We start from the raw sequence: 27,575 nt of genomic DNA, 5'->3' as shown, positions 1-27,575 counted from the left end.
CGCTTCTCTGCTATATCTTCTGCTCTGACAACTTTGCAGAATGTATTGGCCAGTTTCTTGATATTTTGACAGGGGAATGATCAGTTTTAACAGATCTCTTCTATCAGCTGCTACTGCAACTCATATTACTGCTCACTTTTTCTTTAGAAATGTTGTGGGTGTTTGTATCCCTGGGATCTGAACAAACCCAAATGGGAGCGCTCCTTTTTATTTTTTCACATTTCCTTGCCAGCTGGGGAAAACATATGCAAAGGAATACCCTGATTTGAAAATCTGCAGATGCACGTCCTGATGCTGTTCAAAGGTGTGTGGGCTTTGCTATGAGCTGTAACTTCAGGAAATGTGGAAATCTAGTATTAAGAGATCACAGTGTGGACAGAAATCATTTAACATTAATTGAGGTTTTAAAGGAATGACATGTGTGGCAAGTGCATTTCAAGTATATGCTACAGAATATTAATTTTAAATCAGTCTTAAACTAATTGCTATGTATTAACCCATTCCAGCAAAAATAATGTCATGTGACAATTCAAATTAATCACCTGAGTTCAGTGCAGGAAACTGTCAGATATGATCAACAAAGTGCTTCTGAAATATTTATGGGTCAAGAATTTTTAGTAACTACACTTGGAAAAAAGTCACCTCTCAATAATACACACTTGGCGGGGGCAGAATCACTGCATATTTTTTCCCACTTTGTCATTACTAAACCAAACCTATTTTGTTAACATTCTCAAATCTCTCTTTTCTTGCACCTCTGCACTTTCCCACCCAGACCCCTGGCTTCAGCTACTACTTAACATGAGTGATACCTACATTTATCTCCTTTTTTTTTCCACTTCTTCTGTCTTAATATCTGAATTCTGTCTATCTCATTTGTCTCAGCTTTTGGATTTGTCATCACCAATCCATTGCCTGCTCTCTAAAATTGAACTCTTGATCCTCTTTACATCACTTTTTTTTTTTTTATATAGCTGGAATTACACAACAAAGCTTACCGTCTTGCATTTTCTTAGGACCAGTGATGTGCCCCTTTGTACAGACCTTGATCTGCTTCCACAGGATGTGAATGTATTTATTCCTGTGACCTGAGAAGTGGAATTCCTGGAATCCAGTATCTATTTGACTGAATCTCAGTTGCACAATTTGCAACAATATCAACAGAAAATATTTCCTTAAATCAGTTAGAGCCATGGTGGTTGTTACTTGTAGGGGAGAAAGGAATATGGATTTGAGCTCCACAAGGAAGGGAAGGAACTGGATGTTTATCTCCAGCATTCAGTCTGTTCAGTGTGATCACCCAAATACCAGCTGAAGGATCTCAAGTTTTCAATGGTTTGTAAATATAGTGCCAAGCCATACACTATGTTTAGTCCACTTTCTTCATTGCAGCATATTGCTTCTCATATATTCAGTTTGATCTCCGATTCAACCTGCTTCAGTGTCCTCTCTTCTCAGTACTCTTTATTTTCTATTTTCATATTCCTCACCTTTTGCTTTCTTTCATATCATTCTGCAAACTGCAGTCTTTCCTTTCTTTCCCCCTCTCTATTCCAGTTTAATTTCATCCATGAATTGTGTTGCATTGATCCAGTCAGGGGATTCTTATCTAAATATTTTCTTGAGACTGCCTCACCCAGTTTTCCATGACTTTCCAAAGTCAGGCAAATTCCAGCCTTCTAGAAGGTGGTTGTCTTTCTGGTCTGCTTTGTGGAGCTTCTGCGGGAAAAACAAGGAGCTGATGCTCTCCACTTCCTATCCTACTACTGGCTAGCAGAGGAGCCCAGTAACTCAGGAAAAATTAAATAAGGTTGCCTCATGGAGACCCATGTCAGTCCACATCTTTTAATCTGTATTTTAGATGACATATTTGTATAGTCATCTAGTTGTCCTGACTTGTACCAGGTTTTATCTTCTTCCAATTCTCCTCCCCATCCCACCCAGGAGAGCGGGGTGCAGGGAGTGAGCAAGCAGCTGTATGGTACTTGCCAGCTGGGGTGAAACCATGACACTAGTCCAATAAGTACTAAGGGGTTTATACTTTAAGTTGCCTAATTACATTACAGAACTAATTCTAAGGTTTTTTTTGTGTGTATAATACATATAAATAAAGTGCTTAGTCTACATTATGGACTAATAGCCTCCACAATCTAATTTTGAAACACACAGATGGTTATTTGATTTATAAGAGCAGTAAAAACAATCTGACACCAGAAAGTAGATTTTCTTTCATTTGAGACTATTACATGCAGTTAAAAGAAACAAGTAACTGAATTACCTTTCAAAGATTAAAAATTTTGGCTGTACATCTACTATTAAGCTTTTGTCTAAAGTTCCCTGCAAGGCTACTACTGAGCAGATGCCTTTAGGTGTGAGGGGAAAAAAAAAAAAGGAAAATAAAACTGTGCCCAAAGAGTAAAGGCACAAGCAAAATAGCACAAGGCATATGTGCTATGGCAGGGAAGGTTGGAATACATGATCTTTTAAGGTCCCTTCTAACCCAAACTGTTCTACGATTCTTGGATATTAAAGCATATTGCAAATTAAATAGTATGGTAAGGAATCACTGTGTTCACAAAGAGCATTTTGCAAGTTTTGTGCATCCAGGTGAATATCCATTTTGCTTAGTATCTGAATCTCAATGTAATTGAAAAGACTGAATTCTATAGTTAAACCTGTTTTATTCTTTTGTCAGCCCAATTATTTCATTTATATTACCCTTGATTTACAACATCAAGTGATTGAATTTCCACTGGTTGAAAACCAAGTAGGTGCCATTCTATGACTCAAGAAAAACCATCCCCATCTAGAAAATAGGGAACAGGGAATAAATGATTACAGTTATATAGCCTCCATATCTGTGTCATACTGTAATTTATAATCACTTATAAAAATACTTTCTAAAGGCCCTGACAAGTCTTTATGAGCAGATTGTGCAAAAGAACTTCATTATATGGTTGAAATACCATAAGTAGAGCTGTGAATCTTTTCCAGTTAGAATTTTATTCCATTAAAAGTATAGCTTTGGTTGACTGGGACAATTCACAAATTGAGGGGAAAGTTCACAAGATTAAAAAAAAAAATCAGAACGTTTTATGTTTATCTTGTTCATATGCCTTTAACTGTCTTAGCCTTGTTGATTCAGGGTAAATCATATTTTTTAGGTCTTTTTTTTTTCCCCAAAAAAATAAGCATTGAAATATATGGTTCTATGGTGAATCCAACAACTACTTATCTACCTGTATTTCTGAGGTCCTTATTACAGTAGCATATAAATTGCTGACGTGCTTTGCTCAAAAGCTACTTTCTAGCAGCAGGAGACGGCTGGTGATATCTGTGTAATTTTATGAGCCTCATTGCCATAGTATTTGATGTTCTCATGACTATTAATGGCTTTTGCCTCTTAACACTACAATGAAATCAGCAAGTATCATTCTCCCTCTTTACAAGTGGGCAACTGATAAGAAGCATAGATTAAGTACCTTATGTGAAAACCACAGGAAGGCTGTGCTGCTGCCAGGAATGAAATCAGGTGCCATGAATACCAGTTCAGTCAAGTTCCCCATATATTAAACTTTTTAAGAAGTTTTTCCTAAAAATAATTGGAGATATTTTAGCTTCTTGTAGAATGAAGAACCATTTTACACTGTGATGATGATGAGTGTATCTCTAAATAGGAGGCACATTGATAGTAATTGACTAATAAATACTGTGAAATATTTTGAACATACAGAAGACTTCATAGACTCCTCTTTAATGACAGCTCTTTATGTGTCAGATATCAAGCCTAAGTTAGTTTTCTTAGCTTCAACTATAGCACTTCCACAAGGAGATTCATCCTACCTATCTTAGACATCACATGTAAGCAGTGATAAATTCCCTATTCCCTTCTTGGGATCTTGATTCTTCTCATTCAGTGTATTTGGAGCCTATATTACTTATTTAGGTTAGATGTTTAAGGTGTGAAGAGCTAATATGGTGTGAAGTGGTTCACAGTCCAAGCTACTTAGGTTCTTAAACCTTATTTTCAAAAATAGTTTAGGCCAGATGATTTAGGATGAGGATTATTGGAACTGAAACAGCTGTTGTGGGAGTCACCTGATTTCAGGTGTCAGTATCTAAAAAATTGTCTGATCTCTCTTTATTGTTAATAGAACAGGGCACTCCCGTGCTTAGTTCTCACATACAAATCTAAAAGAAAAAGATTAATTGCGTCCTATCTCTCCTGTTAATTATAAAAAGAGTCCAAGCAACCAGCACAACTATAGGCATCACAACCACAGAAATCCAAACTAAATGGATTGATGGTGGTTGTCTGCTGAGTATCCTTAAATATCTCATCCAGGCATATGATCAAAAATACGTCATGGGCTCCAAAGACATTTAAGGGCTTTTGAAAATTGACTTGCTATAAGCATGTTGATTGTATCAGTCTTGTGTGATATGTATAGCTGTGATATATAGGAAAAGAATGCCTCTAATAGACATAATTTGTGACTATATGCAATTATTTAATTATTAATTAATAAGTGATTTGGTCCTTTACAAGCCTTTTATAAATGCACCGTTAATGTAAAGTGAGTCATTTTGTTTCAGGACACTGAATAAAGAATATAAATCCATGTATGTTATGTATGACTGTGTTACGGCAGCAAAAGTATATGCGTTCTGCTCTATGTGGTTTAGTTGGTTGCTGGATTTTATGTGAGCTAGTGTGCAGGCACAAAGAAAAAGAAATTGGAAAATGACACCTTATAAATGTATCTGTACTTTGAAGGTAGAAAACAGGCTGGTAACTAGATGTCAAAATGTGGAAATGCATTCAGTAGGATTTTTCCTGTGTTGAAATGGGATCATTTTAGGGGGATTTTATAGTGTGAAAAACACTGATGACAAGCTCTACTGATTTGGTAGAAGTCCTGTGCTGAACCAGTATAAAATGTCAAATTTTTAGACAGAATATAATGGCTTTGTCCAGTTTGCCAGTAGATAGACTGGACATTTCTTTCCTGTAACTTTCTTTAACAAGACAGATTGATTCCCAGCTTATCTATCTTACATTTTTGTGTATTAAAACAACAAAAAGGAGGCAAGATGGGAGAAATCTCTCCATGTCCTTTTTTGCCTTGTTAATGACTGGAAAGCATATCCCTTTTTTCTACTGAGAGTTTATAATGGAAATGCTGACAGAATCTCAGCTACAATGTCGCTGGTGTTTGCTGCCGTAATGAGAAGCTGCTAACAATCCCACATCCAGCACAATGTTCCCTCTTAACACAGTAAGTCACCATCCTCACCTTCAGGTCCAGTGTCTGCCTTGAAGAAAAATTAGGTCAGCAGGGAATTTTGCAGCTGTGGTTACCCATATTTCTGTTCAAGGCGCGCAGAACAACTTGGAGCACTCAGCATGTATTTAGTGCAAGGATTACAAACTTTGCTGAAAATTGGTAGACTCCAACATTAAATATTTATGCCATTACTCTATGTTCGAGCATAACAATAACATAGAAAGACACTAGTCAACTTGTTGAGCCCCTGTATTCAAGGAGATTTTGCAGACATTTATCCTACATTTCTCAAAATACTGTTATTTTCTAGATCTGAGATCCTTAATTCAGGATTTCTGTCTGTTGTTCACACACTGAGTGATATATTGAAGGCTTTCTCTCCTTTTAGATTTTGTCCTCCTTTTGTTTGGATTTTTTGTAAATTGACAAAGGCAGATACCTTCAGTTTGTTAATTATTTCTTCCTGTGATCGAGCACTTTTGTGTCTCTATATTATAACGGTTTAAGATGTCATATACTATTTTTAAAAAGACAGTGTAACAGGATATGTTATGGCAATATTTGCAGAAAAATCTCAAATGTACCCAGAAAACATGCAGTGGAGCCCCTGTGTTATGATTTAAAATGCTTCTTTGTATGCTTTGCGTATGAGGTTTTGGTCCTAATATTTGGTCCTTGAGTTTTCCTTGTGGGATTTCTTTGGGGAGTGTTGCAGATTGAAGAAAGACTTTTTTGTTTGTTATCGCCCCCAAAAAGGAACAAGATTTTCATGAGCAGTTATGAGATAAAAGTTTATGAAGCACTAAATACTGCTGTGAGTGCTGTAACATAAAGCTCCATTTTGTTCCTTTAGCCCGCCATAAATTCATTCCACTCGCGGAGAAAACTCATGCTACTTCCTTCCTCTTTGGCCTTTGGATTTTCCTGTTTTCTTTGGGGCTGTTAGAACCAAATGCTTTCATTTATTTCACTTTACAGTAGGCCAGATTTATAGGCAAATCTGAAGCCTGGTTTACAATGGTTATATAGCCATTAGTGTGGAACTGCACCAACACAGAACCCTAGAGTGATTGTGATTTACATGTACACAGCATAATTTGTACTTGCTCAGTTTATCTCCAGCTGAAAGCAGGGTAAGTTAGACCAGGGAAATTTATTGCAATGGCATCAGTCATTTCAGAGTGGGCTTTTTTGTTAGTGAGGATACACCGAGCATGTTATTTAATATTGCTCTGTGTCTGTGTCTCCGTCATTGAAATGAAGGCATTTCCATAGCCTTTTAGGCTATCAGGGTGGAACTAGATGAAAACTGCAGAAACTAAGAAAATTTCTTGGGAGACCCTGGAAAAAACCTACACCTAACATTGAAATAAATGTGTGTCAGAGAATTATTTTGCCAATCAGTTTCATGAAATCTATTTTGAAAATAAAATTGGCTGCACGATTTTTACTACACTTTAGCTGTAAATCATTATGTGATACTTCTAGCTATAGATCCTTGAGGGGTTTTGAGAATTTCTTTTCAGTCTCTATTCAGCATTTATCAGTATCTGCTGTTGGATTACATTTATGATGCTTACAGTATTTTTTTTGTAACAGTGTAAGAGTTCTTGAGGTTACTTACAGAAACAGTCTATTATTTTCTCGATTTTAATATCCCCCACAATTTTCTGGTAGTGCAAATGATATTTGTGAGTCACAAAAAGGATGTGTATGATGTGAGTCAGCTCAGAGTGACACCCCATTTAACAACACTGTGAAATTTTACACTTTCTGCAAATAACTGAACTTAGCATGTAAGACATGGAGTCACAGAATGTACGGTTAACATCTGGATGGTTGACTTGGTTATGTGGGGTAGATTCAAGCTCAAAGGTTTGGGAGTGGGGTGTATATTTGTGTGTTGTTGGAAGTTTAACACTGGTGTGTTGTATTGTAGTACAACCGCTACCAGCGCTATGGGGCTGAGGAATGCGTGCTGCAGATGGGAGGAGTGCTGTGTCCAACTCCCGGCTGTGGAGCAGGTTTGCTTCCTGAACCAGGAGTGAAGAAAATTGTATGTGAACCAGGCAATGGAATAGGCTGTGGGGTAAGAGCATACATTTTTCTACTCGTGTGTGGGAAACAATGGATATTGTACAATATGATTTTTCATTTTTCCATCAGTGACTGAATTGTCCTTCACACCAGAATGGGATACTGTAGCTCAGTAAACAATTTAAATATAGCACCATGGCTTAGGAACAATGACTTCATTGCATAGACTATGTCCATTCCAGAATTCTTTGCTTTACTTGGTTTAAGAAGTTGCTGAGTAGTTATAGTAAGAAACTGAACTGTGCAAATGACAATCTAAATGTGCTTTGACCTTCTCCTTGCACTCAGCAAAAATGAATGGGATCTTGGGCAAATCATTATTCTATAAACACCAACTTTCTTTATAAGTAAGACCTTGCTTATAGGTGTTAAGCTACACAATGAAAAGAAATATAGAAATCTTTTTGTTTGCTCATAAAATTATTTTTAAGAAGAGTGAATGCTTAAATAATGGTGGATTTCTGGAAAACAAAACCACATGACACATGAAAATGTTTTTGCTAGGAGGTCAGATTGTATTTTTTTGATCAGTGACTTTTTTGGGCAGTAGAAAAAAACAGGTACTTTACGATAATCAAGCTTTGAGGGAAATAGAAATATGTAGAGAGAAATATCTAAATAAAAGATGTAACTAACTGATGTTTGTACTAAGTGACTCCATGCAGGCTATGAGAAAAGAGAAAATACCTATATTTATAAAATATTATCATGCTCTTGCCCTTGTCTTTCTTGTGGAAAATGCACTTTTTGTTGCAGTTTTGGTGTTGCCCAAACTGATACCGTGGAAGAATAATTGTTTGCTGAACTAGGAATTTGCAGTAGCCTGTCTTCTATGAGTAGGTTAGCATCTGTCGACCTTGGTCAAACTTCCTATCTGTCCATGCAGTGGTGCATGTAAAACAGAGTAATCCCCAGACTCACTGAGCAGACATAGGTCTAGGAAATAAAGCAGAAGGTGGGACAGTAATAAGAAACAAAACTGAGTAAAAACCAGGAAATTCTTCTGGATTAATTATTAGGGTTTGGTTAAAAATCACAAATGATTCTCACTCTGCTCTCTGCTTTGAAGTGATGAAAATCAAACTGGTTTGCAGCTTCATTCATCATCATTCTGAATCTGCAAATGCCCTGTAAATAAAGTGTACATAGCATAGAGGATTGATGTATTGCCTGGTTTAGCAAACTGTTCTGTTTCCTTTTATGGACTCTGTGCTGTGCTGGTTAGAGACAAAATCTGCAGCCTTGAGTGTAACCTCACCCTTTGTTTTGAATTACGTGACATCTTTGAACATTACGGGTTACAATTCACTAATGCTGAAATTAGAAGCAAGAGGCTGGTCTGCAAGCCAAATTTTGGTAACATTAAGGCCCTTCCTCAGAATCTGTAATGGAACAGAGTGAAAAATATGTGTCTTTAAATCTTTCTTTGCACCCTGACAAATGATAACCTCAAGGAAGATTTGTTACAGATGATGGTGAGGGTCTAAACACTAAAGTCAGTTGCCAGAGACAAAGCTGGCTGCAGGTAAGGATCCCCCTGCAAGGATACCAAGACAGTTAGGAAAACTGTTTATTTCTGCTTCATTTTCTGAAGTCATTTTGAGTTTTTTCTATTCAGAAAGTTAAACTATGGTGAGTTTTCTCCCAAACCTGGCCTTTTTTAATGTGAACTCTTTATGGAATCCAAGAACATCCACTTCAGAGCTCTGGGCTTCCTCACGAGTTTACACAATGATTTATAAGCTCAAAGAAAGGCCAAGAGGAAGAATGTCCCTTTTGTCCATCCCAATTAAGGCTGCAAAAGGAGCCTTGAAATGCTTACATGTACAGCTTAGGTTTCTTGTTGAAGCTGGTAAGCAAGAAATAAGGATGGTAATGTGAACCAGGAGGTTCTCTATGAATATAGATGTCATCGTTTAAGCTATGCGTAAGACATGTAGAGTCTTTTGGAGGGTATTTGAACCTCTGTCTTTGGATAAAGTTCACAGTTGATAGCATATTGCTGTCAACAGAATTTACATCTAACATCAGTGGTCTGTTATTCACCCAAAAGCCCTTGCAGAGAAATAGTTGTCTACTGCACAAAACAGACCAATCGTTTGGGTCGGAATTGCAGTATAAGGGTAGCTATCAACTGTTAAATAGATGGGGATTTTAATTAACTGATGAGATGGATCAAGGGGGATAGGAGGGATAGGTTTTCAAGAGAAAGTAGAGAAGTAAATTAAAAAGGATTTTCAGCAGCCATTTTCAAAAAGGAGAGGCAGAAAAAATGAAATAGAGAATAAACTGGACACTGGGGTCTGAAGCAAAATACGTATTCCATTATTCAGCAAAAAAAACCCTGCAAAGCAGTCCCAAACATGTAAGGACTCCAACATGAAAGAGCATTGAAATACGAACAGGTAACTGAGCCAGGCTAGGATACTGACATTTTGTCTTTCTCAGTTTCTTTCTCTGGTATTTGAAATGAGGAACTAGAATCTGGTTTTCCAAAGTCAAGGCTATTGGTGTCAAAGCTAAATGTGAGTCTTCAAGAGAAGGCTTGTAATTGCCACAGGGGCCTTTGGGAAAGGTAAAGATAGTGGATTTTGCTTTGTCTCAGGAAATTTGGAAACAGAAATATATGGGGCCCAGAAACAGCCTGGTAAGACAACTGTACCAAAAAGTGAGGAGCAAGGTTTAAATTTAAGCATCCCCATATGTACCCTCTGCACTCAGGCACTGCTATCTATTCAGGCTTTAAGGCAAAGAAATAGAACAAAAGAGATCTATTTTGACTTGAGAAGTAGCCTGCAAATATGTTTTTAATGATTATGAATAGTCCTCACCAAAGATATGCTGTACCATTGACTGCCATCACTCTTGCCTAATCTTTCATATTTTTTATCATTAGCCATAAACGTATTAATTGGTTTACCAAGATACTACTGTTATACACTGTTGTTCGACCTTAATTGCTATGCATCAGACCTACATTACTAACTTCTGTTGCTGAGATACAAAATTTTGACATATTTAATATCAGAAATCAGCAACAAAACCTAGAAGACAGTACATATTGTATTAGCTGGCCTGTGCGCAGGAAGAGCTGTGGTAATTGAGGCATACAAAAGCTCTATGAATAAACATTTTTGTCTTGTTTTATATTATACTGGCATATTATTTCCTACATATTAAAGAAAATAATTTGGGGTTAAAAGTAGGTTAGAATGGAGCTTGAAAACAGACTGTGCTACTTGTTTGTTTCTACACATGCAGCTCATCTGTCTTGCAAAACATCCCCTGTCAATATCTTTCAGTGAGATAACTGACTAATGAGGGACTTGCATCCCAGCCCTTGTTCCACAACCGTGTAAACATTTTGCAGCGTGCCATATCAGTTGACATATCCTCTGGTATGGGGTGAGATGGGAGACTGAGGATAGTGGAAATAGAGCCTCTGACAGTCTTTTCCTCTTGAGTTTACTCATTCCTATCATAGTCTGAATAAGCAAGAAGAATATATTTGCAGAGATCCTCTGTTGTTTGAAAATCCCTTGCTAGGAGACTTGACTCTTGAAGGTTCATGGAAGTCCTGAGACAACTCTAAACTATCCCAAGGTCTGGGTGACAATTTAAACAGTCATAGAAACAAGCTGTCACAAGTGATGTTTTTGTGGCCCTTCATTCTGTCTCCTAATGCAAAACTCCAGTCTGCAAGTGTATACTGAACCTTAGTGTAATAAATTTGCAATGATAAAGGAAGTTTTATAACCTTGCAAAAGGAGCACAAAGCTTGGGGTTATTTTACCTCTTTCACACTGTATTTACTGTTCTGTAAGCATAATGCCATTGAAGAAGAGCAAGATTTCACTAAAGATTTGTTCCCTTCTCAGACAAGTGAAATTTTAACGTCGCAGACTGCAAGAAGTCACCCAAAATAATGGCTATAAATACCCTGTGTTCCTTATAAATAGAATTTCTAGATCATTGTATTACATAAAACAAAATCCCTAAGGCAATTTTGCTTCTCCCAGCAATTTTTCCCCATTGATTTCTTCTTGCATTCTTCTTCCATGGCTAAGGAAGCATATGTCAAAAGCAATTGCAGCGTTTTTGTAGAATTAATAATTGTCTGCCTTTTCAGAAAGCTTAATAGAATAGAGGACACTCTAAAATAGTTACATGAGACGTGCAATATGCAATATACATTCCTGGTGTTTGCAAAGCTGTTTTTTGTGGTCCATTATCTCCTGTTCATGCATTTCCTAGCATGCATGTTTCATGATCAGTGATGTCTTTGTTAAGCACAGTAATATGCATATAGGCAAACTAATAATTGGGAAAAAATGTTTGGAGAAAACAAATCTGAGTTATGAAAATTCCAAGCAACAAATTCTATCCACTTTAGTTTGGTAGTACAAATCATGATTCTATGAGTTGGTTGTGTCCTTCTAAACTTCTGGAGTGGGGTTGTTTATTTTAGGGTTTTATATCTCAATGGGAGTGCTATGTGAGTGTAGCTATACCCCCCCCCCCCCCCCCCAAATCTGAACTAGCTTGCAATTACTTTTTCAGAACTATTTTGTGTATATTAAAGTGCATGAGAGTTTGTAAGTGTACTACAGTCTAGAAGTGAAAAGCGGTTTTCACATCTGGCAGTTTTAAGTAAGTCTTTTGGTGTTAAAGTTCAGCTCTAACATAATGTATTGTCATGATCAGTGTGTACTTTCTTTGTGCACTTTCTATCCATCTTGTGCCTAGTTTTGGCACATTATTCCTTATATGTTGCCTGATCAAAAATTCAAAAGTCTGACTAACCTAAAAGACTTTATTTTCAAACAGAGATGTAGGTATAAATGTTTGGTTCAAGACACGTGCTTTGCTTCTCCATTAGCAGTACCAGGAAAATTTTGAATGTATGTAAAGAAAAAGTAGGCGCCTTTGAAACTATTTCAACATATAAAGATTGTCAAGATGAGTAGTGGTAATTCAATACAATCTTTGAAGACGATTGCACTGAAAAAAATCTTTTTAATTTTATAATGAGATGAATAAAAGGTCATGGGTGAAGAAGGGCTGTGTGCACAATGATTTGAATTTTTGTCTCAGTTTTAAGATTGGAATGAATGTTGAAGCACAAGCAGAAATAAGAGGCTACAATGTTTTGAAAAATGCAGAATAATTCAGAAAATAAAAGACCTTAAAATTTACCTTTGTGCAATTTGCAGAACACTAAAATGGAAATAGGAGATTGCTGCTACCTAGTACACGTTGTAAAATTGAAGGGTTACTCTTTGTTATTACATTTCAAGTGTCTGTCGTTCCGTATGTCATCAGTTTTGCTTTTAAGAAAATTCACCAGAAAAGCATTACCATGGATAAAGTAATAGAAGATATTGTTGAGATTAAGAAACCAACTCACAGTGGGAGTGTCTCATAATATTGTGTAGGGAGTTTTTTCAAGGGGAATGAAAACGAGACAGACATTTTCTATTATTGCTAAATACTGAGTTGCTAGCATTGTTCCACAAGCTCTAAACTGTAATCATGTATTGCTTCCTTCTGTTGAGTGGGCACTCTAGCCTTTAGAAAGTGGAATTCCATCTTTTCCATCTTGTTGACACATTATGCTTCAGCAGCTAAACAAGTTGTTTCATTGCTAAAATATGACAGCCTTTCTCAGGCCGACCAAAATTCTTTTTGGATTTGCAGCTTTTTTCTAGTTTATGTGGTTTAAAATTAACTGTAAAAGCATGGAGCTTTTTAAGATGCAGTAGACTGTTGATGTTTTAATAAAAACATTTAACCTATAATAGCGCTATATAATCAACAACCTCTGTATTATTGTCAAGGTGCATTATTTCCATTGCCCATGTCTTGCCATGCTTCATTTCATTGATCTGGTGGCTGATATGAAACTCCACTGTCAGCAGTGAGTTGATGAAGCAATCCAGAGAATGTTTCCATTATTAATAACATGGATCACATTAGTTCATAAGACTTGCAAAAGCGAAACAACTACTTTTTATATGGAGACCAAATCAATTTACTGCCTGCATTCAGTAGGTAGAAGAATAACTGCCTTTTCCTTTACATCTCAAATCACGAAGAACTAGCTACTAAAATAACGCTAGAAAACAACATGTGAGACTTTTCAGCTCTAAATGATCTAGAATTGAAACTTCGTTAGTTTTGTCTGCTAGATGTTTGGAATATTATGGAATGTCCCATTTTATGTGAGCAAATTCTATATCCCTTAGCTTATGCAGGGTATAGCTTTTCCCTAACTTTTGCATCATGCAGGCGTTTGGAACATGGCTGTTGTACATGCACATTGCAGATTTTGTACTGAATGTGTGTTATCTTCAGTTTTTTGGCTGGATTTATTATTCTGTGGCTTACGTAGTAGTTCACCATTTAAAATCTGTCATATGTGTTCTGAGAAAGAAGGAGCAAGGAGGGAGGTAAAAGACATAGTTAACCAATAAAGGAATGGAGGCTGCTGGTCTCTGTAAGATAGCATGAGAACACAGATAGTAGAATAACACTGTATTTGAGTCAGGGAAGTTGTATTAGAGAAAACTAGGATAAAATCAAGTTCCTGCTTGTAAAGATAGTCAAAGCTGGACATGTGGACCTAGGAACTAGCGAAGATAATCCTCGTTTCTATGAATGTAAATCAGATTAGACTGGGATTTGTAAACCAATGTTTTGATGAAGGTAAATGATCCCAAATTTGCCAATTTGTCTGAAATAGGAATGAGCTAAAATTGCAAGCATGTGAGACCCATTTTAAATTGGAGGTTGAGATAAGGCAGGAGTCAAGTTTAAAATTACTCTAGTAGTTGATTTTAGCATTTATCAACTAAATCTTATCCTTCTAAACTGCTAGATCAACCATTCCTCTGGAAGGGTACTAGGGATTTTCATATTAGAGGTAACAAAAACACTTGACTCTGCCACTCGTTCAGTATTCAGATTCCAGAGCTGAAGGTACTTTGGCTTCTAATTTCTTCACCTGTGTAAAGAGAACAACATTTTACAGTAGATGAAATGCAAAAATATGCACATTTTAACATGTCCACAACTTACTGGAAATTGATTTTAGCACACAGACTGCCTTTAAAAAGTGCTTTCTCTGGTTGACTGATTCCTTTTCTTAGGTACTGATTGAGTATATGATACTCTGATGCTCAGGTCAGGATTAAATTGATCACCAAATTTGAAAGAAATGTCAAAATTTTCTCTCAAGTCTCATTGGCAGGGACTTGACATTCCATGCCAAACTTGATGGATGAGTGACACACCATCTCCAGGAATTCTGAGAGCTTTTCTAACCTAGAAGTTCCTTGTTATTGCAAGAGCCTCAGGCTTTGATGACATCTTTGACTATTTTGGTCTGTGCCAGTGGCACATTACAGTTTAGTCTCCTGATAACTGAAGTGCTCTTGTCTAATTAAAATAATTGGTCTCCATGTAGCAGTATCTGGGTGATATTTAATAGCTTATGATGCTCAGGAGATTATATTAGGTGAACTCATAATTCTGTCAAGCCTTAAATATAATGGAAGTTTATGACTGGAGAGGTTTTGGAACTACTTTTTCCTTACTATTTCTCTCCTCTTCAAGAAAGTGCCTAGAAATATGTCTGACAGTCAGCAGACAATATTTTATCATGTGGCCCATCAGGAAGGGCTTGGAGTACAACAGTAGGAGATAAGAAATAAACTGTTTATAGGAATCTCTAGTTAACTCTGCATGTATGAGAAACTGAGCTCTGTCTTCTGACTTCATATTCCACTTGCATACAGGGTAGGATTATTCTCCCTTTTGTGGTAGAGAGAGACACTTTGCACACGATGGAAAAGAGTAGCCATTTAAAACCAGTGTGTGATTCCTTCAGTTAACAGATTAAAATATTCTGGTTATAACAGTCTGTCCCAGACCACAAGAAAGAGGTGCTTGAGATTTCCTGCTTTCTACAGTTGACATACTGGCTGCAGTTTCTAATCATGAATCCAAATAAATTTGTAAGTTAGCAGAACTGGGGGTTAATGGAAGATTTGGTATGAATAAACAGATCTATCACTGAATCACTGGAAGGGGAATAATAATGCAATCAGCAGAGGATGTGCTGCTTGAGAATGGCAGCCACCAAGGGCAGGATTTTAATTGAGCAAGAGACTTATTTGAGCAATCTTCTAAAAACTTTCTGTATTTGAACAGGAAAGAAAAACACAAGCTGAGTGCAGAAAATCACTTATAAATGAAAAGAAAAATAAATATGAATCAAAGTAAGCCTATTTATTGCTTATGAAATTGCATATGAAATTTCATATGAAGGTCTCCTGAGACACTGTAGATTGTATCACTACGTTATTGTAAAATGCGAGAGCTGCTTAATCAATGAGAAATGATGGAGTAAAAAGATAGGACCAGAACAATAAGATCATAGATTAGAATTAATCTATTGACTGGTATTTGTAACTTAGCCAGGAAAAAAACTCAAAGTTAGAAACGCTAAAGAAAATATGTCCTCATTATGTGTCTGGTTCTGGTGCAGTTCTGGCCCATAGCCCAGTTCAAAAGTAAATCACAAGGCTCATAGATAAAAAAAAAAAACCAGCTACAGCTTTTGTGGCACTTTTAGTCTTCACGTCATTTGATGTCAGAGTGAAACAGTGCAATAGAGATTTGGGATTTAAGCCTCTTTTGTGTAAGTGCAAATATGGAAAGCATCAGTTTATGTCAGTTTGAAACTTAGACATAATGACACCTCTTTTTTTTTTTTTTCTTCTAAAGGGAGCACCCCAATTAAAAATGTTTTCAGGCTTTTATATTTCTCCATTAGGTGATAAAAGAAATTCCCGAAGAATTTCATCTCAGCTTTACCTCAACTCTCTGAAATATGTAAAGTCTCTGTTGGTCAGCCAGGCTCTTGATTCATTCTTTCAAGGCTACAACACCATTATCCATGTGGAGGGCATAAAATTATTACTTCCTGAGATTGTGCAGCCCTTAGTGATGAAAAAAGGAATGGCAACAAATGCAGAGTACAAGTATACCATAGGGAGGGGCCACAGAAAAGCTAGGGGTATTCTGCATTAGTTCTTCACTGAAGAACAACTTTTCCGTGAAGACAAGCAAGAAGTTGTCTACAGCATACCAGTGCTCCTTTTGTGCTCACAGCTATATAGGATTTCTTACTGGACCTTTAAGCAAAAGCTCCTTCCAGCACCTTCTCATAATTGCAACAGTATATCTGTGCAATGAAGCAAAACAACTGCTTGTCTTTTCACCAGTACAAGAGAAATGTTTATTTTTCATTGCACATGTTGCATTATTTCCATATACTGTATAGACTCCAAACTGACTGAGCACTCTGTAATGCATCTCGTTAGGCTACATTCCAGGAAAAGTGGGACGAAAATGGCATTAAAAAAGATTTAAAATATAACTAAATGTCATTTTTTCACAGAAAATAAACAGCTCTTTAAAATAATATGAAGTAGAACAGGGTTATTCTGAGATCAACTTTCCTTGTCACTACTACTTCAGTAAGTTATTTAATGATGATGTCACACACAGAACTTTATTATTTCAAAACCATTTCAAAGAGATAGCAAAGCCACCATTCCACAATCAAAGCTGATTTTGAAGTGCTGAAACAAAGCTGATTTTCAATTATCAGAGTCAAAAAGAAACATCTGAAAACTGTCTTGATTGCCGAAAAACTGCTATGTTTTCATGTTGGACAATTCAAAACAAATAGATGAAGCTGCTGAACCTTCAAACAAAATCCACTTCTAACAAAGCATGAATATCTAAAAACCCTCAGCCTAAAAGAGAGTATCTGGGAAAAGTTATAAGCTTGTAAAAGTAAGTTTAGAATAGAAGTCGCATCTCGGCCTTAACCGTGATACTAAGTTCACTAAGCTGTAATAGAGGGAGTAAAGAAAATGTTGCAAAGTCAAGAGAGGGCTATGAAAATAAAATAAAATTAAAATATAATGAACAAATTAAATAAGACATCCCTTACACAATAATAATATTAATGAAAAGCAAAGACAGATTTGGAGAACAATGACCACCTCTAATTCAGCGGGAAATAATAGAAAACCAGAATGCAGTATGTGCTCATAAAAACATCCGCAGGGAAAAATAAAGGAAAAATTGTGATAAGGATAATAGAATGGGTCCTGATGATATCCATCTGTGGGTCCTGAAGGAGCTGGCAAATGAAGTTGCGAAGCCGCTGGCCATCATATTTGAGAAATCATGGCAGTCAGGTGAAGTTCCCGACGACTGGAAAGAGGGAAATATAACCCCCATTTTCAAGAAGGGGAAAACGGATGACCCGGGGAATTAAAGACCAGGCAGTCTCACCTCTGTGCCTGGCAAAATCTTGGAGCAGATTCTCCTGGAAGGCATGCTAAGGCACATGAAAAACAACAAGATGCTTGGTGACAGCCAGCATGGCTTCACTAACGGGAAATCCTGCCTGACCAATTTGGTGGCCTTCTATGATGGGGCTACAGAACTGATGGACAGGGGTAGAGCAGTTGATGTCATCTACCTGGACTTGTGCAAAGCGTTCGACACTGTCCCACACGACATCCTTGTCTCTAAATTGGAGAGACATCAATTTGATGGATGGACCACTCGGTGGATAAAGAGCTGGCTGGATGGCTGCACGCAAAGAGTTGTGGTCAATGGCTCAATGTCCAGCTGGAGACCAGTAATGAATGGTGTCCCTCAGGGATCGGTGTTGGGACCGGTCTTGTTCAACATCTTCATCGCTGACATGGACAGTGGGATTGAGTGCGCCCTCAGCAAGTTTGTCGGTGACACCAAGCTGTGTGGTTCGGTTGATACGCTGGAGGGAAGGAATGCCATCCAGAGGGACCTTGACACGCTTGTGAGGTGGGCTGATGCCAACCTCATGAAGTTTAACCATGCCAAGTGCAAGGTCCTACACCTGGGTTGAAGCAATCCCAGGCACAGCTACAGGTTGGGCAGAGAAGAGATTCAGAGCAGCCCTGCAGAGAAGGACTTGGAGTTGTTGGTTGATGAGAAAATGAACATGAGCCGGCTTCAGTGTGCGCTCGCAGCCCAGAAAGCCAACTGTATCCCCGGCTGCATTAGAAGGAGTGTGACCAGCAGGTCGAAGGATATGATCCTGCCCCTCTACTCTGCTCTCGTGAGACCTCACCTGGAGTATTGTGTGCACTTCTGGTGTCCTCAACATAAAAAGGACATGGAACTATTGGAACAAGTCCAGAGAAGGGCCACAACGATGATCAGGGGACTGGAGCACCTCCTGTATGAAGACAGGCTGAGAAAGTTGGGGCTGTTGCGCCTGGAGAAGAGAAGGCTGCGTGGAGACCTCATAGCAGCCTTCCAGTATCTGAAGGGGGCTTACAGGGATGCTGGGGAGGGACTCTTCATTAGGGACTGTAGTGATAGGACAAGGGGTAATGGTTTAAAACTTAAACAGGGGAAGTTTAGATTGGATATAAGGAGGAAATTCTTTCCTGTTAGGGTGGTGAGGCACTGGAATGGGTTGCCCAGGGAGGTTGTGAATGCTCCATCCCTGGCAGTGTTCAAGACCAGGTTGGACGATGCCTTGGGTGATATGATTTAGTGTAAGGTGTCCCTGCCCACTGCAGGGGGGTTGGAACTAAATGATCTTAAGGTCCTTTCCAACCCTAATTATTCTATGATTCTGTGATTCTAAAAGAATATATCTGTGAATGGAGGCCTTGGCTAAGGGCAGAAGATCATGGGTGGATAACTAAATCCCAGTTAACTCAATTTTATCCCTATATTTATCAAAAATTAAGTCATTCATATCAGTCAATTATATTTTTTTTTCCAAGAGCTCTCACATTAAGTAGGGTGACAGTCACTGCCATGATAGAAAATCTATTCCACTGACACTTGAAAGTGAAGAGATAACGAGTAAGGTTTAAAGGTACTGGTGGCTCACTTGTTCAGACAAGCAGTAGAAGAGGCTGGTTTAAACTGATCGTTTTTTCCATCAAGAAATATCAAATAGCAATAGTATGTTTTGTACTTATCTCTGTCATTTTCTCTTTTATGCCGGTGAAAATGCTTACATATGTAATGCCAGATAATGACAGTGATAAGTCTTTTATGCACATCTGAAATGGTTTATTAAAAAAGATGGACGTTTAGGCCACCAAGATAAAGCCAGTGCTTAATATTAAATATCATCTGCAAATAAAAAAATGAGCATGTAGCGTGTTCTACAACATTATCATATATAAAGAAAGCTTTACCAGACTTTGCTACTTACTGAATATTCAGAACTCTCAGAGGACCACCCATATCCTCACCCCCTGTCTTGACTTGAAGAGTGCTCCTGCATTTTGTAGGCACAGCCTGGAAGGAGTTAACTGGAACCTGTGTTTTCAGGTATCTACAGTTATCATATTTTAAAACCTTTTCCACCAACAGGAAGCTTTTTCTGGGCATGGAGTAATTTCCTAAGGTTATTCAGGAAAGTGTTTCGGATTTGGAGATGGGCAAAAATGTGGCTCCAAATAGTGGTATTGTTCTGAGCTAATAACTCACCCTATCCTCCCATCAGAGGAGTGAAAACAACTGTTAATTGGCGAGTTAAATAAATCAAAGAGCAAACAAAATTAGCAATAAATGTATAATAAAATAATGGCTTTTATATGCTACTGTGGTTCTCACCAGTGGTGGTTTCATAATATGCATCACAAGGTTTCATGGAAACACATTAGTGTTTTTGAATTGTTTTTATTATAAACCATGCAAATAGTGTTTGTCCCAGTGGGATGTGACATTATTAGCAGAAGATCTCTTACATGATTTCAGTCAACAGAGAACTAGCAGCTCAGTTTTTATTTTCAGAGTGAGACATATAACTAGTCAAAACTGCATTAGAAAACATTTAACCCATGCAGAGTATTCCTGCGGAAGAGATGACACATGACAGAAATAAATTGCCCTACAACATTTGCAAATGTTTCCTGATTGCAAAAATGTTATCTGTGTAATTCAAACATGTTCTCTCCATTTTGTTTCAGAAAGAAACAGTATTGAAATTCTTTCATATTGATGTCCAGTGGTCAACTCCTGAAATAAAAAGTTTGATTCTTTTAGAGGTTATTTTTAGAGAAAGTCCCTTAGACAAAAGTGAATAAAAATATCAAAACATAATTCTGCAAGTGAAGCAAGAGATAAACAGTGATTTGTGGAAAGCAGAAGTAAGCAAGCTTGGGTGACTAATAAGAAATCAGATGTAAGCAGAAAGAGGGAGCTTCAGTAAAGAAATCATATTAAGGGCACAATAGTAAATTATCTCCATGTAAAGGAGAACTAGGAAAGGTAAGGAAAAAAACATCTTGCTTGAACGATAATGTTTTTTACGACCTGAAAAGTAAGAAAGTCTGTGAAAAATTTAAGAAGGTTGTATCAGTAGGACCAGCTAGAAAAACAGAAAAAAAAACAGAGACAAAGTCATAAAGTGGAAAGCATTAAATAAAATACTTTTAATATAAAGTCTACCAAAGAATATTCAGAAAGTTTTCCATAAAGAAGTAATAGAAACAGGAACATGAATGGTCAAGGAAGCTGTAAGTTAGCTCCTCATGGGAGAAGAAAATGTGTCATTAAACAGCTCCAAGAAGGCTAAAGTTTACTTGTTTTTTTTCAAACTTAATTTAAAAAGTCAGACCTGCTCAGATGATTAGCAGAGCTAAAACCAGTGAAACAGAGTTAAAAATACCAGCTCTAGTGGGGAAAGGACAGAATAGAGACATGGTTTCAAATCAGCTGGACCTGATGGAGTTTTTCCTCTGGGAATGACTGAAGAAAATCCACAACATTAATGTTCACTTCTAAGAATATGTAAGAAAGATTTTGAAAAAGTCAAAAACATGAAGTCTGTATGTAAAAAGACGGAAAAAAATCTCAGACTTATAGACGAGTAGGCTTAACTTGAATTCCTGAAGGAAAACTGTAGCAAATAATCAAACTACTGGTAATTACCAGGAGGACAAAAAAAGGAAGCCTCAGGGAGCATGGACTTAGCAAGAGTTTATCACATCAATCTAGACTTGTGGGTAGTAGACAAGTAGCTGATGTCATCTGTATTGAATACAGTAAAGCTCTTCGCATTTTTTCATATGAAATTCCCATAGGCAAATTAGGAAATACAAGATTAGATGATAATTTTATTAGGTTGATATGTAACTAGTTGGAAAGTTGTGTATAGACTATTTGTCAGCATTTTGCAATCAAAGCAGAGGGATGTTTCAAATCTGTCCTGAGGTTGACAGGTTTTAATATTTTCTCTGATGCCTTGATGAATGGTTATAGTGTAAGGTTATTAAAATTGCATAGGATATGTACCAAGGGGATAGCAAACAGTTTGGAACTCGAAAGCAATTCAGTTAGGATAAATGTAAAGTTTCTATAGTTAGACAAACACCAGCAGCCATATGTTATGAGAGAATAAATGCTTAAAGAGACAGTAAAAATTGATCTGGGAACAGCAACAGATCACAGTCTGATCTGAAGTCAAGAGGATAGTAGTGTAAAAAAAAAAAAAAAAAGCAAATGCTGGACTGAGGTGTATAAATCACAGTAAATTACTTCTCCTAATCCAAAATAGCAGATTAAATGCACAGTGAGGAAACACGAACCTGAGCAGTGGGCCCTGTTTTCATTTCTGATGTTATGACTCAGTTAAAACAGGCAGATATCAATTTTAAAAATGCTGCTTATCCAAGAAAAGGGTCTTCTTTCTACCCTTTTCTCAAACAATTTGGTTTTGTGCAGTCAACACCTTTCTCTGTATTTGCTTGACTCTCTGCTCATTCCAGTCTCTAGCAGACTTTGCTTTAGCAATACAAAGTCCCAAATAAAAGCCAGATGAAAAAGAGAAAATCTAATAAGTGCAGTATTGCAGAATGCTTATATGCTGTCAGCAACTAACATACATAAACCTAAGGAGAGCTCACGTCCCTTGTGGCGTTCTTATTTAGAACTATATTATTAGAATATTAGAACTGTTTCTGCTATACAGAAAGCAAATCCTAGCTCACAGTGACATTAGTTCTTTCATCTCTCTTGTGAGTTCCCACTGCCAAAATATGATTAGATAATCTTTTTCCTTCAAATAGCCAGCTGCTTATGAGATGACACTGCTGATACTTCGTGATAACACAGAATAAACTAGCCACCATGTCATAAAATCAGTGTGGACATTTAATGAGGAAGGAAACATTCAGCCTTTTAAAAAGAAATCTTTCTAGTTTCACTCTGTTCTTTGGATGAACCAGCTCCTTGTAGGAGTCTTTCTCAGAATCAATGATGCATACCTGTGCTGTGTGTGTGTATAGATGGATGTGGGTTTTCCGTGCCTTTTTGTACCACTTCAATTCTATCATTTGTCTTGTGATTTCATCCTCTCACCTAAATGTGGGTCTCTGTAAAACCCACATTTGAAGTAAAGCCTTTAGACATGCTATTAAGCAAGTGAAGAAGTCTTTCAGTCTTTGTCGGATGTTTTCAACTATCTCTGCTTTAAAACAGAAAAATACCCTCAATTTTGTGGTAAAAACTTCATATTTATCTTAAAACTTCTGAGTACAGTTAGATTCACGTAATTCCCTTCATATTTTATTTGTTGTATATTGGTTCTTCAGCACTTAGCTATTCATGTAGCATTTTTATTTATTGTGTGTATGTGTTCTTTTACCTTTATTTATGTACAGTTTATTTCCTCCCCTTATACAGTCCTCTCAAACACAGCATTTTCCTTGAGTGTTATTATTAATGTTTTTAAATAACCCGGTTCCTGCTGCATGAATTCGTTGAAGACATTTTTCAGCTTAGATCAACTTAGAGATAGAGAATACTGAATGAAACCATCTGACTAACATATGTGACGCATAGGAGACCAGAAACAGCTTCAAGCAGTGAAGCTACCAGTAGAATCAGGGATTCCCATTTTTGGCATTGTAGTCAACAATTATCTGCATTCTCTTTCTTCTCAAAGAAGAAAGCTCCCTTGCATCATTAGTTGGCTTGCAATGGGCTTGCAATGTGTAAAGCCATCAGAGCTTCCAGCCTTCTATTTCCTTGTCATTTTAAATGAGAAAATTGTGAGGACCATAGAGAATTGTAGTCAGAAAGGCCCCCTGTCTGCTTATACTCCTGAAAAAATTGGTTGGCCCTCTATAGCAGCTGCTGATTTTGTCAGAGTAGTAGCTATCCAGACATCATATAGTTGCTTCTGGAAGTGGTCAACACATGCTGCCAATTCTGGTCATACCATCTTTATATGGTGTGCAGATGAACCAGTCAGAGAAGGGACCTTGAGCAGGTCTCCTGAAGACAGAGGATAACACTCACCCTCAGCACTTCTGTGAAATTTCATGCTCACTTAGAAATTTTGAAATAGTATATCTGGGGTTGGTAATGTCTTTCTTGGGGAAGCAAATCTCCCTGTAATGTCTTCCTGATACTGGTTAAACGTCTGGACATGTGCCATAACTCTACACTTGTACCAAGAATGTGCACTGTCATGCACAGATGACCATCTTCAGGAACAGCAAGTGATCAGGAAGAAGGGCTTGCATTGCTGATAGAAACATTTTGAATAACCATATACTTGAATCATGTTTGGAGATGGATCAAGTCAGAGTTTGCTCTGCAAAACTGGGATAGATGGTTGACCAGGACATACATTCTCTAAAGCATCCTTGATCAAGATATCCAGATGAAGGGTCACAGCTTTGCTTTATCTATCATGTAGATCTGATATTTGTATGTAGCATAGAGGAAAAACCTCTGTTTTCCAGTGATGACATGTTTGCTCACTCCCTTTCTCTCATAGCCATCTCTAAATTCCCTCCCACAGCCCTGTTTTCAACTTCCTTATAAAGCATCCTTCCAATATAGTCTGTCTGCAACACCACTTAATCCTAAAATATATTCCTCATATTTGGAGGAGATTTTCTTCCTAAAGGGTCAGATTCAGAAAAAGTCTTGTTATTCCCTTATCAGATGATCCCACTATTTATCCTTCTCTTACCACATATAATCAAAGACTCATTGCCTCACCGAACTACAAAAGACTTGCAGGAGTGCAGGTGCTGGTAACTCAGGAAATCCCCAGTCCTTCTCTCCACATAGCCATGGAGACTTTGCACTACACTGCCCATTGTTTTCAAGTATGCACTTGAAAACTATTTTCCTATTTAGGTTTACTGGAGATTGCAATGAAGAGCACACTTGTGCAAAAATAACAGCACGTTACTGAAAACAACCACAGATTATAGAAGCATTCACTGTCAGAAAGTGCATACTAAAAATTTGTGTCCTTCCTGTTACTTAGCACTGTGAGCACGTATGCCAGACAGCTATCTGAACTGGCAAATTTTTTGTTCTGAAATATGCCTCTACCTAAAAGTGAAATGCCTGCAACCTGGTGTTATTCCTGTCTCCTCGAAATTTTTTCTCTTTTCTTTCCCTGAAAATTTTGCTGCATTTCTCCACAGAAATGAAAGCCCTTTGAATTGAAACTGATGCTTCTAGGCAGTACAATGCTGTTGTCATCTATGCATTTACATTTTCCATTCTCCTTGGCTTGGCTATTTACTAGAAATACCAGCTTTCTATAGCCTTAAGACAGACAGAATGTCTTGCACTGTGTGCTTCTAGAAGCTGTTGCAGTGCCCTGTAGGGCATCCTAACTGTTGTCCTAAATTGAGATGACAGTGTTGCTCATATTAAATTGCCTTCTTGCTTGGCTTGGCATGCTGGGATCCATATCTATTAATGCAGGAGTGTCCAAATGTCCTGCTAGGAAAGCAATTTGTTCCTCAGTAGGGTGTCGGGGAAGCAGCTGGTCTAAGAAACTATCAGAGGTGATGTTAGGGGCAAGTTGTGTTTTTCTTGACTTAATGGAAATTTTTACTGATCCATCTCCTTGCCTGTCCCCACCACTTGTCAACAGGGCAGCACATATCCATCTTCAGTCATCTCCTTTCCCTCCCAACAAGCCTATCATACCTCTCTTGTGGAGAGACAGGCTTTCACACAGCCTGAGCTGCATAATAGACACTTCAACAACAGCAAACATGTTATTAATGGATTTTTTTTAAAAAATGCCCTACAGAGACACAATTTCAGAACATTTTTGCTAAGTGTCAGGTTTTAAACCTCCGCTTGGAGAGACTCTTACAAATTGAGGATTATTTTTGTCCCTCTTCTCCTCTTTCTGCACACATTCCACAAAGTACTTTTAACCCCTTGAGTAACTTTTGTCAGTTTGTCTTTTCTTCCATTTATATTCCAAATTGGATTTTAAATCATCTAATGGAGGAGAAATGTGATGTTTCTGGGGTCTCTTTCAATGGCTTATTAATGTATGTTAGCTGATCTATGAGAGCTTTATTATGGGGGTGCCTACATTTATGAAGCTAGGCTATAGTTATGGCAGAAATAATTTTCTGGTGATTTTAAGAGGAAGCAGTGTACAAGTAGGGTGAAAGTCTATATCTTTATGGCTATAGTGACATCATTGTACAGGTAAGTACAATATAAGGTGTATGATACAACCTGCTAATAAATAAGATGCATGCATATTAAAGCGTACCTCTTAATTAGGTCTCCTTGAAAAATTCATGAGGGCTCCACATATTTAATGATACTGTCTGTATAGCTTAAGCTGAAGGAAACTTCTTTACTTAGAGACAATGATTTTTATGTCACTGAATTAATCAGAACCCTGTCAACAAATTCTGGGATAAGGAGTGTGTAAATGTCTGGTTAGAGCTGGACTCATTTTCTTTCTGAGATGCTGCAAAATAGTTTGAGCTCTCAGTGTAATGAAATTCAGTAAAGAAAACAGCTCTAACCTTAGCTTACTTAATTGTTCCTCAATGCTTTCAGATACCTTTTAGGACTTCAAAAGCTGCATCATTTTTCAGAAGGTAGCTGCTGAGAAATAGTTTGTAAACATAAAATGGATTGTCAGATTTTAATCTGAATTAACCCCAGTAGGATATGACCAGGATATGTCAACTCTTTTTTTTTAACCTTGTTACTAAAATCAGCCACTTACACTATCTGTATTATAAAATACACCAGTGAGTCTAATAAATGCTTTCCTCCTAGTTATTTTTATTTTCAACATCTTTCTGGAGTTATACATTATAAGAGACTTTTGCAGTTGAAAGAAAGAAAGAAAAGTTTTAACTTGCAGAGTTGACATACTTCACTGAAAATTCCTGGCCCCACTTTTTGCCTGATATCAGTGACAAATGTTTGGTTGATTTTATGTATATTATAGCTGATATCGTATTATGGAAGTGGCATAAACCTCAGCCTGTAGTTTAGCAAAATTGATAGTGTGGTGCAAGATAGGAAGGACCTCTATTTTGGCAAGGAAAAATGAAAAGTTAATTTTACTATTTCCTCCAATTACATTGGGAAACTCTTTAAAAAACATCATGTAATCACTCTACAGTCCTCTTGTTCTATCTCATTACGTATTTAATCACAAAATACATACATTGTATATGAAAGATTGTGATGTTTCATTTTTTAAAATGGTTTTCAATGTTATGTTTTTTATTTTAAATGTTTAATCAGATAATTATATGATTTGTTAGTTAATTTTCACAGGCAGTTTTTCATAGCAATATCTTTTTTAATTTTTTCCACATATTTTCCCTAGTAGGATCATTATAAAAATACCAAACATTACCAAACATATCATTTAATCTCCAAGTTGCTATATTTTTAAAACACTTTGTTTTGGAGATTTATTTCTATGGACATTGTAAGAACAAGGTTTTGCCAGCATTAATACATTTACCTACTGTATCTTGAGAGAATCCTGTCATCTTCATGGTCTGGATCTAGGATTAATATTAACACAATGAGATTGATTTAAAGGTGTCAAAGTCACAGTAACCTAAAAGGGAAGTCCTTGGAAATAATTACTTGAGAGGTAGGGTGCACGAGGCTGTAGATGTTTCCTACATGCTTGTGCTTATTTATTTGCTGTTGTGCTTAGAACAAACTTTAGGTACAGCATATAGCTAAATAATCAAAATAGAAAGAATCTGAACTCAGAAACTGCATAGGAATACTTTGAGTACTTACATAACTTTTAATGGAAATTACTCCTGACTT

The 27,575-nt window shown here is 37.2% G+C and overlaps 1 protein-coding gene across 2 annotated transcripts in view; it reads left to right on the top strand.

The window, feature by feature from the left end:
- Positions 1–27,575, top strand: part of PRKN (parkin RBR E3 ubiquitin protein ligase) — a 728,786-nt gene that overhangs the window by 610,772 nt on the left and 90,439 nt on the right. Inside the window, exon 9 of one of the 2 annotated variants that reach the window (XM_057406908.1) lies at positions 7,228–7,377. The exons of the other annotated variant lie outside the window; for it this stretch is intronic. Coding sequence (XP_057262891.1) covers positions 7,228–7,377 — 150 coding nt within the window. The remainder of the gene's footprint in view (positions 1–7,227; positions 7,378–27,575) is intronic. 2 annotated transcript variants of the gene reach the window in all.

This window comes from Pezoporus wallicus, unplaced genomic scaffold (assembly GCF_028554395.1).
Source record: "Pezoporus wallicus isolate ANWC-B61680 ecotype Strahan unplaced genomic scaffold, APGP_CSIRO_Pwel_v1 scaffold_6362, whole genome shotgun sequence".
NCBI lineage: Eukaryota > Metazoa > Chordata > Aves > Psittaciformes > Psittacidae > Pezoporus > Pezoporus wallicus.
This window is presented reverse-complemented; position numbering and strand designations above follow the sequence as displayed.